The sequence below is a fragment of the Puma concolor genome, chromosome B3 (genome assembly GCF_028749965.1).
Source record: "Puma concolor isolate L17-30 chromosome B3, mPumCon1.1.hap2, whole genome shotgun sequence".
Lineage (NCBI taxonomy): Eukaryota > Metazoa > Chordata > Mammalia > Carnivora > Felidae > Puma > Puma concolor.
Window position 1 is genome coordinate 85,926,074 of NC_141672.1, and position 16,381 is coordinate 85,942,454.

The following is a 16,381-nucleotide window of genomic DNA, read 5'->3' on the forward strand; positions in this document are numbered from 1 at the left end:
GACTGCACATCTTATGTACTAAGTCAAAAGTGTTTCGTGACTTAAGAACAGAAAAGTTGTGGAGTTGCCCATATGCTTTGATTCCAGAGGGTCATGTAAAGAGAATTGAAATAAAAAGGAACAATAAACCATAGATACAGACAACAATTTGGATGAATCTCCAGGGAAGTAATACTGGATAAAAACGCCAATCCCCAAAGTGTTATTATTTTTATATATCCCCAAAGTGTTATATTATTATTCCATTTATGTAAAGTTCTTGAAATGACAAATTTATAGAAATGGAGATCATATAACTCTTGGTTGCCAAGAGTTAAGAAAAGGGTAGGAGCCAGAGGAAAGTGGATATGGTTATGACAAGGTAACAAAAAGAACCCTTGCAGTGATGTATCTGGATTACATCAATATCCTGGTTGTGATACTGTACCCAGCATACACACATACCACACGTGTACTATTGCGGGAAACCAGGTAGAGGATACACTGCACGCCTGTATTATCTTCTAAAACCGCACATGAATCTACGATTAGCTTAAAATAAAAAATTAAAGTTTTGAAAAGGTGCTGAAAGCTGTGTAAGCACAAGTGGATGGAACAAGTGATGACCAGCCTGCATTGCATCGATGCACATTCTATCAGCTGAAGATGCTCTCTTTTGTAAAACCCACTGCATTCAATGTTGTGCAACAATCGGGGTTTTCAACCTACTATCTGCCCACTGCTTTGGTGTAGTAGCTTATTAGGGCTGCCAGAACAAAGGACCAGAAACAAGATGGCTTAAAGCCACAGAAATGTCTTATCTTGCAGTTAGATAAGATAGAAGTCTGAAATCCAGGTGTTGGCAGGGCTGTGCTCCCTCTGACACCTGCAGGGGATCCCTCCTTGCCTCTTCCCCACTTCTAGCAGCTCTTCAGTGTTCCCTGGCTTCACAGCCATGAAACTCCAAACTCTGCCTTCATCACATAGTGTTCTCCAGCACATAGTGTTCTCTGCCTTTTTGTGGTCTTTATAAGCACACTAGTTGTGTTGGATTAAGGATCCACCCTACTCCATTATGACCTCATCTTAAGCAATGACATCTACAACAGCCCTATTTCCAAATAAATATGGTCACCTTCTGAGGTACCAGAGGTTAGGACTTTTACATATCTTTCTCTCTCTCTCTCTTTGGTGGGGAGGGCACATAATTCAACCCATAACACTTGACTGAGTGAAAATATCCTATTTGTTGTTTTCAGACTTCTTGAACACTCCCACCCGTCCACTGAGCTTCCCGGATAGACAGGAGGAAGGAGTATTTCCAGAATAGTTGGTAGAAACTCACGGGCACCACTCTGAGCTCACACAGCTAGGAGCCATCTGTCTCAGTATAAACAGTCAAACGCCACCTGTAGCTCCCTGATGACAACACTATCTCTCAGCCACTCTCCCATAGGCTGGGTCATGCCCAAGCTGCTTCAAGCAATAATTTTGAGTTTGTCTCGGATCCAAAAGCTTTTAAAGCTAGAGTGACATCCCCACACACATTATGCTGCCTGGTTGGTTCAAAATGCTGCCTGTCTGATTTCATAGACTCACTCTTAATCAGGCTATAACTCCTGTCCTTGTGAATTTCCTATCAAGAGACCTGCTGTCCCTCCAAATATCTGGCTTCTGTGAGCACTCTCCAGGCCACTGGATAGGATTATGTGTGGCTGAGTCCTGGCTTTGGGCAAAATTCATGTTCTTTTCCAGAAAGCTCCTAAGCTGCATGCAAATCAAGACAGTGGCTATTTAATTCTTGGTTCTGGTTAATGGTCCCTAAGCATTTCACTCAATTAACTAATCAGTACTTACTGAGCACCAACTACATGCCAGGTACCATTCTAGATGCTAGTGAATGAAACAAACTTTCTGTCCTCGTGGAGGACATCCTGCATCCTAATGGAGAGGATGATGTGATAAAAGTGAAGGGGGGACTAGTTTAGGTAAGCTATCTTGGAGAGGGTGACGTCTGAGCTGCAGTTTAAAGAAGGAACACACGCCAGCCACAGAACACACCTAGGGATGAATATTCCAGGGCAGACAGAACAGCAAAGACAATACCACAGCCTTTAGTAGTATTTAAATTGACATGTTAGGGGCTCCTGGGTGGCTCAGTCAGTTAAGCATCCTACTTCAGCTGAGATCAAGATCTCACAGCTCGTGGGTTTAAGCCCCATGTCAGGCTCTGCACTGACAGCCTGGAGCCTGCTTCTGAATCTGTATCTGCCTCTCTCTCTCTCTTAAAAATAAATAAACTTAAAAAATTTTTCATTGACATGTTAAAGAAACTGAAAGATGGTTTGGAAGCTGTTGGAGGATAAGTATCTCTGCTTTGCTCCTCTCCACCTTCTGCCACTTGTTCTGTGCCTTCTGCCTTTATATTATCTGTTTAACGTGACAATGCCCACAAGAGTCTGGCCCAGGTTCTTCCTTGCACTTGGAGCCTGGACCTCATACTAACAAAGCCCCTGTTCTCCCCTCCATGCCCTGGGCTTGGGTCAGCTGAGGATACACATTTCACCCCCACAGAAGGATTCTGCTTCGACAGTCCTGAGAGATGGACATTGGCCATGGTGAATTTGAAGGAGAAAATGTAGAGGAGCCCACTTCCTCAACCATGGACCAACCAAATGTCCAGGACTTCATCCACACCCTCCAAGTGACTGGTGAGGGTTGTTCCCAGGACTCACCCATAGCCTTGCCCCATGACCTCCCAAACTCTCTTAGAAACAACTCAAGAAAGCAGAAGCCAGTTTATAACCCAGAGACTTGAGCTCAGGGCTCGTCTAACAGTGGCAACTTTTCCCTCTTCTAACACAGCCAGGTTTTTTCTTGCTACTAGGTTTTTGTATCAATTAACTACCAATAACGATGTGTAAGTAACCGTTGGTTTTTTCCACAAAGATGTTTAACAGAGAGAGAAAAAGAATGAGGCTAAATGCTGATTAGGAACAATTCCCACAGTATTTCCTGGCCCAGTAAAATTTCTGGTCTTCTGCCTCTGCACACACATGGGCTTTAACACCCCATGGCTTTCAGTCGCCTTTATTTTCCTGGACCTGGATACAGCCTTCCACTGCTGACCTCTTGACCTACCAGACTTACATCCTGCTCCTGCTCAATTCTCAGAGCTCTGGGTTTCAGTAACTCTTCCTTCCTGGGCATCAGACTTCCAGGGCACCAGGACCTGCCCGGCTGTGAGTGTGCTAATCAGCAAGTCACTATCCCTCTGAATCTGTTTACCCAAATGATAGATATGCATGGAAAGAAAAATACTACATAAATATATAGGTATATAGTAGATAGATAGATAGATACATAGATAGATAGATACATAGATACATAGATATACAGACAGTATAGATATACTTAGTATAGATATAGATACCAGGATAGTTTTATCGTGTGTGACAGGAACATCAAGTTTGTCATCCAAGTTTAAGCAAGAAAAACCCTGAGACTTTGGGTTTTTCCGTTCATGTAATTGGGAAATACAAGCTCTTCCAGGGACTCCCACAATATCATGATGGTTTCTCTCTCATCCTCTCTCCCTCCTCCTCCCCCTCTCTTCTCTCACCCTCATGTCTGCTTGTCTCTCTGCCCTCATTCCCTCCGAAGCAGACAGCTCCTGGCTTCCTTCATCCCTGCTTAACAGCCCCTTTGGAAAAAGGCTTTTCTACCAGCATCTCTAATGTCAAGTACTCTGACCAAGCTTGGAACGCATGACCATCCCTGAACTAATCAGTGAGGAAAGGGAAATAGGATCCTGGGACCAGCAAGGCCTGGATCATGTGCCTACCCTTGTCTCCCAGGGTGGGAGGCTCTACTGAGCACTGGGAAGGATAGTCACATAAGCAACCACATGAAGTACAAAGCGGCAGATATTAGTTTGATTCGCTAAATATTCATTCCATAATCTTTCAACCAGCTGCTACCCTCTGCTATAAAGGCTGGAAAGCTAAAAATACTACTTTTCAGAGCCTTGCAGTTATGGTACAGGCTTATGATCTATATTCTGTCCAGAAGATGTTCCCAAGCAGACATAATTTATGTGAGGAGGTGGCTGGGTGCAGTGATCAGGTTCTTGTAAATACAAAAAACAAACAAACAAAAAAGACAGATGCTTTGGTTGTAGATTTGGGCCAGCTATGCCCTAGGGTTCTAGACTTGAATCCCTCGTCATTGGTAGTATATGACAATAGCTTCATAAATTCTGCTAGAACCAGTGGTATGACTGTGCATATTTGAGTGTCCCTGGTTCCCAGACTCTCCCATAAATTCTGAAAGTAACCTAATATCCTGTAATAAATTTCTTTCTTCATAAACTGGCTAGTTTGATGTAGAAGTACAACACCTTGCCCTGCTGCATTATGCAAAAATGTGCACATTATGTCCCACCACGAGACAGTAAATACTTGCTCCCTGAGCCGCGTTCCCTCCCCCAAAATAAAAACATTAAAAGACTCAGGGTCCACTGTCTAGTTCTGGTCCACAAAACAAATGAAATCTTGAGACTTTCCTATAAGTCACTGACTCCTAATAAAAACAACTTTATTGATTCACAACCTTATTGACTCCTGCGATGCTGATGTGACACACTCTTAGAGGTTGTAACACTTGTGTAAGGTAACTACTTTTTTCCCCACAGCAAACACAGTAATTACAAACATGGTAGTCTTGTGGCTGCTTTTAAATACCTGTTGGACATTTCAATTGGCAATAGTCCCTCTAAAATGTGAACGCCCTTTACAAGTCAGCTTTGCAAGTAAAATGTTTCTCTTTACTGAATGCTTTTGTAGCTGTGTCTTCTTTTGACAATAGGCTCTATTGTTTGCAACTAAAATCCCTGATGAATACTGGAAGGGAGACTCACTGATAGACGTGCACACGTTATAGAGGGAGGGCAGTGTTATGTGGGGAAGAAAATGTGTTGAGAAAACAAAAACAGAAAATATCGCTATACTATTTCATGAGGTTATCGTGACTGAATGGAACAATGTGGTTTATGCTATACACTGCAAAACCCAATGTAAATGTAAGGCAAAAGGAATATTCTTAACTGGTAGTTACCACACTGGCTGGTAAGTCAAGGGTACCTGCACTGCACGGGAGACACCCATCTCCTACTAGCAAAACCTTCCTAGTCTTTCCTCATTAAAGACCCTCTTTCCTAAACTGCCCACATGTAGTCTTCCTAGATGAGACCATTATTTGTTTTGTTTTGTTTTTATTTTTTTTTAATGTTTATTTATTTTTGACAGAGACAAAAACAGACTGCGAGTGGGTTAGGGGCAGAGAGAGAGGGAGACACAGAAGCAGAAGCAGGCTCCAGGCTCTGAGCTGTCAGCACAGAGCCCGACGCGGGGCTCGAACTCACGAGCTGTGAGATCGTGACCTGAGCCGAAATCGGACGCTCAACCGACTGAGCCACCCAGGCGCCAATGAGACCATTATTTGTAAATCAACACTGCATACAGAGTCATGTGTCCATGCAATAGGCATTGACTAAGCATCACTGGCAAAAAACTTCACGATCACAGGTCAGCGACAGGAGCACCAAAAAGAACAGACAGGAAGGGAGTTTAAACTGGATACCCAATTCAGTGTAGCCATCAGCTCTTGAAGACATGGGAGAGAATGGCATGAGGAGAGGCATCAGAGGAGATTCAAATGTATGTGAACATTTTTTTTTAATTTTATTTAATCTGAGAGAGAACGTAGGCACCGGGCAGAGAGGTAGAAAGAGACGAGAGAATTCCAAGCAGGCTCTGTGCTGACAGTGCAAGCCCACGCGGGACTTAAACTCACTAACAGAGAGATGACTAAGCCGAAACCAAAAGTCGGATGCTTAACCGACTGAGCACCAAGGCGCCCCAGAAATAATATTTTTTAATCAAAGTCCAAAACTTTTAATAAACCATTGTTAGAAATGTATTTAAAGTGCTAAGTTGCCTTGATATTTGTGGATTAATCTGGAAGTTTTTCAGAGTGGCTCAGATTTGATGAAGCAAGATTTCACTGCAGGCCAGAAAAAACCATTTTCTGGGGCACCTGGGTGGTGCAGTATGTTGAGCCTGAGTGGGTCCAACTCCTGATCTGGGCTCAGGTCATGATCTCACAGTTGAGGAGTTCAAGTGCCACATCCGGCTGTGTGCTGATGGTACAGAGCCTGCTTGGGATTCTGTCTCTCCTTCGTTCTGCCCCTCTCCTGCTTGTGCTCTCTCTTATTCTCTCTAAATACATACATACATACACATACATACAAACTTAAAAAGAAAACTGTTTCCCAGGATTCCTCTGAATCAAGTGTGGACACCAATCAAAACATCACTTGAGTCCAAGCTGCCTGGCTGCTTGGTCAGTAGAGCATGTGACTCTTGATCTCAGGGTTGTGGGTTCAGCCCCACACAGGGTATGCAGATTACTTAAAAATAAAATCTTCAAAAAATATACATATTGCTTAAGTCCATTTGAAGGCATTTTCCCTGAAAATTGCTTGCAAATGCAAAAGTAGCATATCAGAAACAGGTACTTAGATCCATATGGGTCTCAGTACTCTTCTTTCCAAACATCCATTTCACCTTCGACTGCTTTACTCCCTCCCGGTACCCTCAAAAGACAGGGGCCTCCTGGGGTGCCTGGGTGGCTCATTCGGTTAAGCATCCAACTCTTGGTTTCAGCTCAGGTCATGATCTCACAGTCTCGTGTGTCCCAGCCCCACAGGGCTGTGCCCTGACAGTGTGGAGCCTGCTTGGGATTCTCTCTCTCCCTCTCTCTCTCCCCTACTTGCTCTCTCTCTCTCAAAATAAATAAATAAACTTTAAAAAACAAAGCTGGGGCGGGGGGGGGGGGGTGGTGGGCAGCAGGGAACCTGGGTGGATCAGTCAGTTAAGTATCTGACTTCGGCTCAGGTCATGATCTCGTGGTTCATGAGTACAAGCCCCATGTTGGGCTTGCTGTTGTTAGCTCAGAGCCTGGAGCCTGCTTCAGATTCTGTGTCTCTTTCTCCGTCTGCCCCTCCCCTGCTTGCGCACTGTCTCTCTCCTTCTCAAAAAAAATAAATAAACATTTTAAAAAATAAATAAACAAAAGACAGGGGGACTCCTTTCTCCATACCCAATTCAAATCTGTGTATCATCAATAGTCCAATAGTCCATTAGTCCATTTTGGACCAATAGTCCCTTTTGTCTTCCCTAAATAATTGTTTTAAAATATGCTACTATTAACCCTAACTTATTTCAACACAAATGTTTGCTTAAAAAAAAAAAAAAAAACAGACTACTAGTTTGAACCATATGAAACTACAGTAAAATGTGGTCAAAGGTCAAAATGATATTGGAAACATATAAACAGATATACACATTCTTAATGTTTTTCAGACTAAACTTTCTTGAGTTCCCCTTCCCTCATTCCACTTACCAACTTATTTTCCTTAATCTTCTAAGGTATTCCTCCTCTGACCAGATGTCACCACCCCACTTGACCATGACCTAACTTTTGGTTACGTATCTCCTAGAATCCTGTCTAGCAATCACTCCACCTTCTGCTTTTGTTGGATTCTGCTTAGTCTACAACTCCAGATTCTGGCAACATGGCAGAACTTGGAAGACTGCTATGAAGACCTAGAAATGCTGGATAAAACAGAAGACAAGCACGGAGACTTCTTGGGATTCTCTCTCTCTCCTTCTGACCCTCTCCCTGGCTCACTCTTTCTCTCTCTCTAAAATAAAATAATTAAGAAAAAAAAATTTAGATAAATTGGACTTCATCAACATATAAAACCTTTTATTTAAAGGACACCAAAAGTAAAATGAAAAGACAATCCACAGGAGAAAACTTTGGCAAACCATGAATCAACAAGAATCTAGTGTCCAGAATATATAAAGAACGATTACAACTCAAGACAAAAAGACAAAAAACCCAACTTAGAAACGGGCAAAAGAGGGGTACCTGGCTGGCTCTGTCAAAAGAGGGTGTGACTCTTGAGCTCAGGATTGTAAGTTCAAGCCCCAGTTGGGTGTGGAGATTACTTACATAAATAAAACTTTTAAAAAATGAACAAAAGATCCTAATAGACAAATCTCCAAAGAAGATATGCAAGTGGCCAAAAAGAGCATGAAAAGATGTGCAACATCACTAGTTATTACAAAATGCAAATCAAAACCACAATGAGATACCATTTAATGCCCACTAGCATGGCTATAATCAACAAGACAATAACAAATGTTGGCAAAGATGTGGACAAATTAGAACCTTCATATGCTGCCAGTGGGAATGTAAAATGATGCAGTCACTTTGGAAAGCAGTCTGGCAATTCCTAAAAGAATAAACTTAGAGTTACCATATGACTCAGAAAGTTCACCCTTGCTATATACCCAGGAGAATTAAAAACATTAAGTCCACACAAAAACTACACAAATGTTCACAGTAGCATTATTCACAGTGGTCAAGAAGTGAAAACAACCCAAATGTCCATCAATGGGTGAATGGATAAAGAAAAGGTGATATATCCATAAAATGGAACATTATTCAGCAACAGAAAAGGAATAAAGTATATACTACAACACCAATGAACCTTGAAAACATTATGCCAAGTGAAAGAAGAAGCCAATTACAAAGAACATACAATAGTATGGCTCCATACATATGAAATGTCCAGAACAAATTCACTGACACAGAACATAGATTAGTGGTTGCCTAGGTCTCAGGGTATTGAGGGAAAATGGGAACTACTAATGGGTACATGATTTCTTTGGGGGGTGATAAAAAAAAAGTTCTAGAATTAACAGTGATGATGGCTGCTTAACTTTGTGAATAAATTTAAAATCACTAAATTATATACTATAATTGCGTGAATTGTGTAGTACAGAAATTTTACGTCAATAAATCTACTATTGTAAGTTTTCACAGAATTCAATTTCCAGGAAGAATTAAAAAGTGGAAAGCTATACATTGAAGACCTAGTAAGGAGAAGCATAGTGTTACCAAAAGTGTTTCATGCAGATGGAGGTCAGATGGATTTTCTGCACCTAATATCCTACATTAGAAAAGAATAGGTGGGAATGCGTACATCACATGGAAATCAAAGACAACGTGAGAGAATTTGAGTCAATACGTTATGAGTTCACGTACTATCACTGGCTGATAACAACTGACTTCACCATTTCAAACTTCTTAGGTCAATCCAAGACATCTTACTCTTGATTTCGTCTACTAGGTTTCCAGGCATACCAAATACCAAAACAGCAGGTAGAATAAGGCTGCTGATATCACATTATTATTGGCTATACCTATAGTTAAGTAAAAAATCATCCTGTATAATCATGACTCCTAAGCACACACTAGTATTAGCACTGTTTCTAACAAACTTTTAACGAAGGAACTACAAGAATTAGCCAGCTGTTATCTGGTTCATTTCCACCAGTATCAAAAACAAAAGTATATTTCTGTCAAACAAGTTCCATAAACATTGTTGGTGCCCCATATGGTTTTGTTGAAAGACTTGTCAAGTACAAAGACTTGGTTTTGTTGAAAGACTGTTCATGAACAATCATGAGCAAAAATGGTGTCTATCCAGGTCATCTGTCAAACCAGTAAGACAGTTCCCTACATTTCCTTTGAAATCAATACTTCAATAAGCACCTCAAGGTATCAGGCCATCGACAAGATGGACCTCCACTTAGGGTCATCAATTTCATACTACAGACCATTGGTAAGGAAGGAGATAGCTTGTTGGCTATTTTCCACAATGCTCATTCTCTTTAAGTAAGAGCAAATTCATTTATAAAAATCTCCTGCCTCCAATCATGACAAGCAGATGCCTCCAATTTGTACAGGGGGCGGCTAGAGGTAATAGGCTAGTTAACAGCCACTGACCTTTGTCAGGTGAAAGCACCAGAGAGTAGCTGAGCTTTCCACGCACTTGGACTGTGAATCCCAAGAGTGGGAAAAAGGGAAAGAAAGATCAACTATGAGGAGTTAGATCCAAAACACTTATTGGAAATGGTGATTTCATATCCTTCTGAGTCTTTGATTTCATCCTGTTCAATACTAAAAGTGTTGTGTGCCTATATTTACTAAAGGGGAATCTAAATTACTTCACTCTTTCAAGAACTACAGCGTATCTGAAGATATCCCAAGATGTTGCATAAAGAAGGCTGAGAAACACTAGTTTACACAAGCCCTCAAAAGGCATTATTTGAAAGAATATCATATACAATTCTTGAGTTCATTTTCAAAAAGCAATTAATGTTCCCTAGGGCTGGAATATTACAGTTATCCCAAATTGGGTTTTTTCCTCATACAGGGCAAATAAAGTTTCCAAAAAAGAGTGCAAGACATCAGCAGTACAAAGGAATTATTTTCCCCTAACAGCGGGCCTCTGAAAATTCTAATGAAAAAAAAATCTATTGAGGCAATCTAGGAAGTAAGTCTGAATTTGATTAAAGGGAAAAAAATAAAAGTAAAACTCATTTGTCTGTTTGAGGACAAGAGAACAGATTAAATAAGCATCTCATGCTATTCCAGATGCTGTTCCATCCTCCACTTACTTTTCAGTCTTACAGATTCTTCCATGATAAATTCTTTTATTTTATTCCTAATCTATGATTTTGCTCTATTTTTTTTTTGAGAGGGAGTACTTTATGAAACTATGCTTCCCAAGTTTACTTGCCCTGCAACTAAATGTACATGGCTTTGCAACTTAAACTCTGGCGTTACTTAGGAGGTTTCAACTACATAGATATGTTTATACAGGTCACATCCTCAGAAAACAATTAAGAATAGTAGTAAATAAGAAGTACACAGGCAATGTTATGATTCAGCTAAACTTTTAAGGGAACCTGAAATGCTTTCACTTTTGAACAAGTTCTCTAACTTGTGACTTGAATAAATTTAACCATATTTATAGTTTTTCTGAAAATAAAAAGGAACAAATGGAATTTTCTCTCTCCTTGGAAGGCCAAGTAACATGGAAGGGAAAAAATATGTCCTCCTTGGCCAAGTGAGGCATAACTAAAGATCAAGGGGGAAATTCGTCTCCTCTTGGGAAAAACCCACAAATATTGTTCTTGCATGTCAATTAAAGTGCTGTAGGGGCAGGGCGCACCTGGGGGACTCAGCAGGTTAAGCAACCAATTCTTGATTTCTGCCCAGGTCATGATCTCCGGGGTTGTCTGGCTGTATGCTGGACACAAAGCTGGCTTAAGAGTCTCTTTCCCTCTCCCTCTGACCCTCCCTCTCTCTCTCAAAAAAACAAAACCAAAACCAAAAAAACAAAAACAAAACAAAAGATGCTGTGGGAGAAAAGAGTTGATATAAGGGCAGATTTACCTAGGATTTCTGAATCCAATGTAATTTACAAAAATAGAAGGTAACTGGAAGCAGAACTAACATTTATTAAGTGTGCACTCTTGTGCCCTTCACATACATGCTGTTTTCTATTTCAATAGTACTCAAAATTTTGGAGTCAAACTATGGGAAAATTTCTCCCAACACCATCTTTCTTCATGGTTAAAGTTACCAATGGGGAAAACAAAGCAAAATAAAAATACAGATATAGATATAAATGTTTTAGATATATAGATATGTTTAGATAGATATAGATATATCCCTGCAGAAATAAAAATGCAGCCACTTCTACTGCCTCCCCAATAATCTACACTTTAAGCAAATGTGACAACACTAAAATTTAATTCCCAATAATCTACAATTCATTGTGCATGGTACCTATTAGGTGTTCAGTATTTGTTGTTTGTTAATACTGAAAATAACTGGTAGACACAAGCCTTTTCTTTGTTAATGTGCATGTATCATTTTCATAAAAATACATCCCCCCCTCACACACACACACACACACACACACACACACAGCCACATTGATGTCTAATTCTGAAAATGCCCTTATGAGAAAATGTGGAAGATAAATATTATGATAGAGTAGGACAGGATGATGACAATTAGAGAAATAATGAAGGGAAATTCCAAGCACTTAAAATCCTTCCAGTCTTTTTGATGGCACGTATCTTGGTTGCCATGGAAACTCACAGGTGTCTGCAAAAAAGTAATCTATTCCTACTTTGAAACTTTAAGGCTGCTCTTGGCCATAATATCACACATAATCACATCTTTTTACATCTTTTAAATGCCACATCAGAAAATTTACATTTGAAGGGAAGCCACATATGTACAAGTAATATGCAACATGTTCAACTAACCTCAACAGAAATGAATATTGTCATCATTTATCATTTAAAGAGTAACTACCAGAAGTACAGGTAATTCTCATGCTAGCGGACAAACGTTTTTTACTAACCACTCATTTTAGTTGAACAAGTATACCTAAATCTGTCAGTGGTGTTTTGAGGTTTTTATCCTGTCTTTATTTTGCACTTCAAACAAAACACAGGTAGAGAAATAGACTGGGATTTGTTGTTTGGGGTTTCTAAAAATATCAGAAGGCAACAGAGATGAACTCCATTTATCAGCAAGCAGGTCGGTGATCTGAAGCCAGCCATAAAACACGCACAAAATAAGACTTTCACAATAATTTTGTATATAGGAATAGATGGTAGTGCAAAACACATCAGTCGTCAGTAACAAAACAGAATCTTTGTTGCTATTTGTAAACAAGAGCTCGGGCCACCGCGCCCACCTGGTATGATGGGCACAGGGTTGTGTTCTGCAAGAGTCGCCCTGGGAGGCGGACCTCCGCCTGCACCAAGCTCGGTCCTCAGGCCGGCCGGGATAAAGCCCTACCAGAACTCTTCTGCTTCCAGCTTGGGGGCTGGAGTCGACGGTCCCTGCCTAACTTCCCTGCAGTTACCCGGGCATTCTTAAACCCCACTATCTCCACTTTGCCAGGCACTCCGAAACCCACGGCGGCTCCGGCGACCCCCGATCCCGTGCCCTCTCCGAGCCTGTGCGCTCAGGGAAGCCCACCCGGGAGGCGCCCCCGCGGGTGGCTTACCGAGCAGAGAGCCTATGAAGATGACGACCTGCACGGTGGTGGTGAACTGGCGGTACAGCTGCACCTCGCCCAACTCCCCGAGCGCGCTGCGGTTGGCGCCCCCAGCCTCGGCGCCGGACGCGTTGCGCGGCTCGCTGGCGTTCCTGGAGATCCAGCTGCCGTTGTGCCCCATAGCGAGGCTGGGGTTCCGGCTCTGATCGTCGCCCGCCCGTCCGCCCACCACGGAGCCCCGCCCGGGTCTCTCTCGCCCCGGGTGCGGAGCAAAGCGCGGGCGCCTGGTGGAGTCCTGGAGAACCCGGGGCAGCCGCGGGTCCCCTCACGTCTCCACATCGCCAGCCCCGCCGCCTGGGAGGCAGGGAGGGGGGAGATCGAGGCCGCGCCCCAAGCCGGTTCCCTCCTGGGTCCCAGTCAGCAACCACATGGAGGCGGCGTGGTCTGAGACCACTGAGCTGCGTCCGTCCCTCCTCCCGGGTAGTCAGCGCCGCCAAGCTCACTCAGCAGAGATGGAAACACGGGAGGCATTTGAGAGTCAAGGAGGGCGCTCCCCGCTCCCGCCGCCCCCTTCAACTTCTCCTTCCACGCCCCGAGGGCCGGGCCATCCCTCTCGAGTCCCAGCCGGCTGACCCGCTCGGCCTCTCTCAGAAGGAAGAGAACATTTGGCTGAAGCCGTTTTTGAATCCTGCTGGCTTCGAGGGGCTGGGTGGCGATGGGAAAGCTGCGAAATATCGCAGCCAAATGACCGGAGCTCCGAGGGGACCCCCGAGTCCCCGACGGCACCCACGGTCTGGGCGGAATGCCCTGAATTTACGCGCAACAGCCTCGCCCTCCGCGGCCGGCCGTCCCCCAGGACGCCCGCGAAGTCTCCTCTGGCCCAGCCCCTTGTCCGGGGATCCGACCTCCCGCCTCGGTGCCAGCGGCAGGGACCCCCTCTTACAGCCCCTTTGCCTCTGCACGACCCAGAGCCCCCCTTCGTGGCCCTGCTCCCGCCTTTGCTACCGGGAGAGACGCTCGCGGATGCTCGGGAACAAGGGAGAACGCGCCTAGAAAGTCAAGGAACCGTCTGCGCGACAGCCCGACTGCCAGCGCAAGCCGGGGGCAGAGGAGGGCGCGCGGCCCGCGGGGGTGGGGCGGTCACGTGACGCGCGACTCCGCCCCCCACGCCGGAGGGGCTGCAGGGATGGCGCCATTTTGGCCATTCCGAGAGTGATTGCCACGGCTGGAGCGTGGGCGGCGCGGAGGATCGTCCTTTGGCTGCGGTGGACGCGTTCAAGGCGCTAACCGGGCTTCGCTTTATTTACTCCTGTGGTTACGGCTCCCTGTAGCGTCAGCAGGGGGGCTGCGTGAGAGGCCCATGATTACACACTACGCTGCCACCTGGGCAAGAAGCCCAGCCTCCCGCCCTTCAGTGAGTCTGGGCTGCAGCTGAAGGTGAAAGATGGAATTTAGGAGCCGGTGCACGGTTTCCTGGGCCTCTTTACTGCGTCTCATCTCTAAAAGGTTTGCAGTACAGCTCAAGTCTGGTGGGTTCCGGGGGATGAACTCGGGCAGGGAGCAACTTCCTGCGAGCTAATGCAAAAAGTTGGGAAGCTGCAATAACCACGTGGAGAAGAAACGGTACAGAGAAACTGAGTAGTAAAAGGAACGTGTACCGCATCCAGAGAAAGGATCTGGAGAAAAGGAGAAATGAGACCGGGGAAGGCAGCTAACGATTTGCTTGTTTTGAGCTTATGGAAAGTGGTTTCTTTTTTAATTAATGAAGGACTTGGTAGAGGGCTTTAACATACTGACCGATAGCATTAGGTCCCAGAATACTAACTCTTCAAAATTGAATAAAATTACAGAATTTGGGGGCGGGGGGGTCCCTGGCTGGCCGGCCGGCTCCATAGAACATGCAACTCTTGATCTGCGGGTTGTGTGTTCCAGCGCTATGTTGGGCGTAGAGAGATTACTTTAAAATTTTTACTGACGGGTGCCTGGGTGGCTCAGTGGGTTAAGGGCCGACTTCGGCTCAGGTCGTGATCTCCCGGTCGGTGAGTTCGAGCCCCACGTCGGGCTCTGTGCTGACAGCTCAGAGCCTGGAGCCTGCTTCTGTTTCTGTGTCTCCCTCTCTCTCTCTCTGCCCCTCCCCTGTTCGCGCTCTGTCTCTCTCTGCCTTTCAAAAATAAATAAATGTTAAAAAAAAAATTTTTTTTTTAATAAAAATTTTACCGAATTCACGGGGCACCTGGGTGGCTCAGTCGTTAAGCGTCTGACTTTGGCTCAGGTCATGATCTCACAGTTTGTGAGTTCGAGCCCCATGTTGGGCTCTGTGCTGAGAGCTCAGAGTCTGGAGCCTGCTTGGGATTCCGTGACTCCCTACCTCTGCTCCTCCCCTGCTCACACTCTGTCTCTCAAAATAAAGATAAAAAAAAATTTACTGAATTTCTTGTCTCAAGGCTGATGCTGGCTCAAGACTACCCGACTTTTACTCTACGAGCAATGAAGCCTTAAAAAGCAAATGCGTTGGGGCGCCTGGGTGGCTCAGTCGGTTAAGCGTCCGACTTCAGCTGAGGTCATGATCTCGCGGTCCGTGAGTTCAAGCCCCACATCGGGCTCTGTGCTGACAGCTCAGAGCCTGGAGCCTGTTTCGGATTCTGTGTCTCCCTCTCTCTCTGACCCTCCCCTGTTCATGCTCTGTCTCTGTCTCAAAAATAAGTAAATGTTAAAAAAAATTAAAAAAAAAAAAGCAAATGCGTTGTATCTTTGGGTTCCCACAATACCTACACATAACAATCCTCTATGTAAGCAGTTATTTTAAACATTTCAGAGGCTATAAAAAAAGAAGAGGCAAACTGACTGACTAGTTGAATTTTTTAAGGCATTTCCAGTAGTTAAGATTAGTTCTCAGAGACCAAAGTTTTAAGATGAAACCCCTTGCCCTGGAATCATTACGGAAGTAACAAAATGTAGTAGTTGTTTGGCAACATCCAGCACATTCAGTCAAGAAGGGTTGCAGAAGAATGTGTGTAAATGAGTTTAGTAGCAGTTATAAAAATACCTCTTTACCTGCCACTCTGATGGAAGTGTTGGGATGACGGAGGGTTTCGTGTGGTCCAGAGCCAACAACCAAGAAAGAATTCTTGAAGATGGTGATTGTATTAAAGCACAGGGGCAGGGCCTGTAGGCAGAAAGAGCTGCATTACAAGGGGGGAGGGGGCAGCAGTGACCTTTGTATGGAGTCTGGGGAAATAAAGTCCAGAGGGAGTTTCCAAAGAGTCTTTCACATGCTGAAGGACTTACTGGAGTCCTAGCTATTGTCAAGTTAAGGTTTTTCCCTCTAGCAAAGCATTAACATTAAGACGGTAGGGAGGGGCACCTGGGCTTCACCTCAGGTCATGATCTCACGGGTTG

The 16,381-nt window shown here is 44.0% G+C and overlaps 1 protein-coding gene across 1 annotated transcript in view; it reads right to left on the reverse strand.

The window, feature by feature from the left end:
* The window catches only part of GPR176 (G protein-coupled receptor 176), a 128,853-nt gene extending 115,558 nt beyond the window's left edge, over positions 1 to 13,295 (reverse strand). The window contains exon 1 of the mRNA XM_025919754.2: positions 12,992 to 13,295. Coding sequence (XP_025775539.2) covers positions 12,992 to 13,163 — 172 coding nt within the window. The 5' untranslated portion in view covers positions 13,164 to 13,295. The remainder of the gene's footprint in view (positions 1 to 12,991) is intronic.
* Positions 13,296 to 16,381: the final 3,086 nt, after the last annotated feature.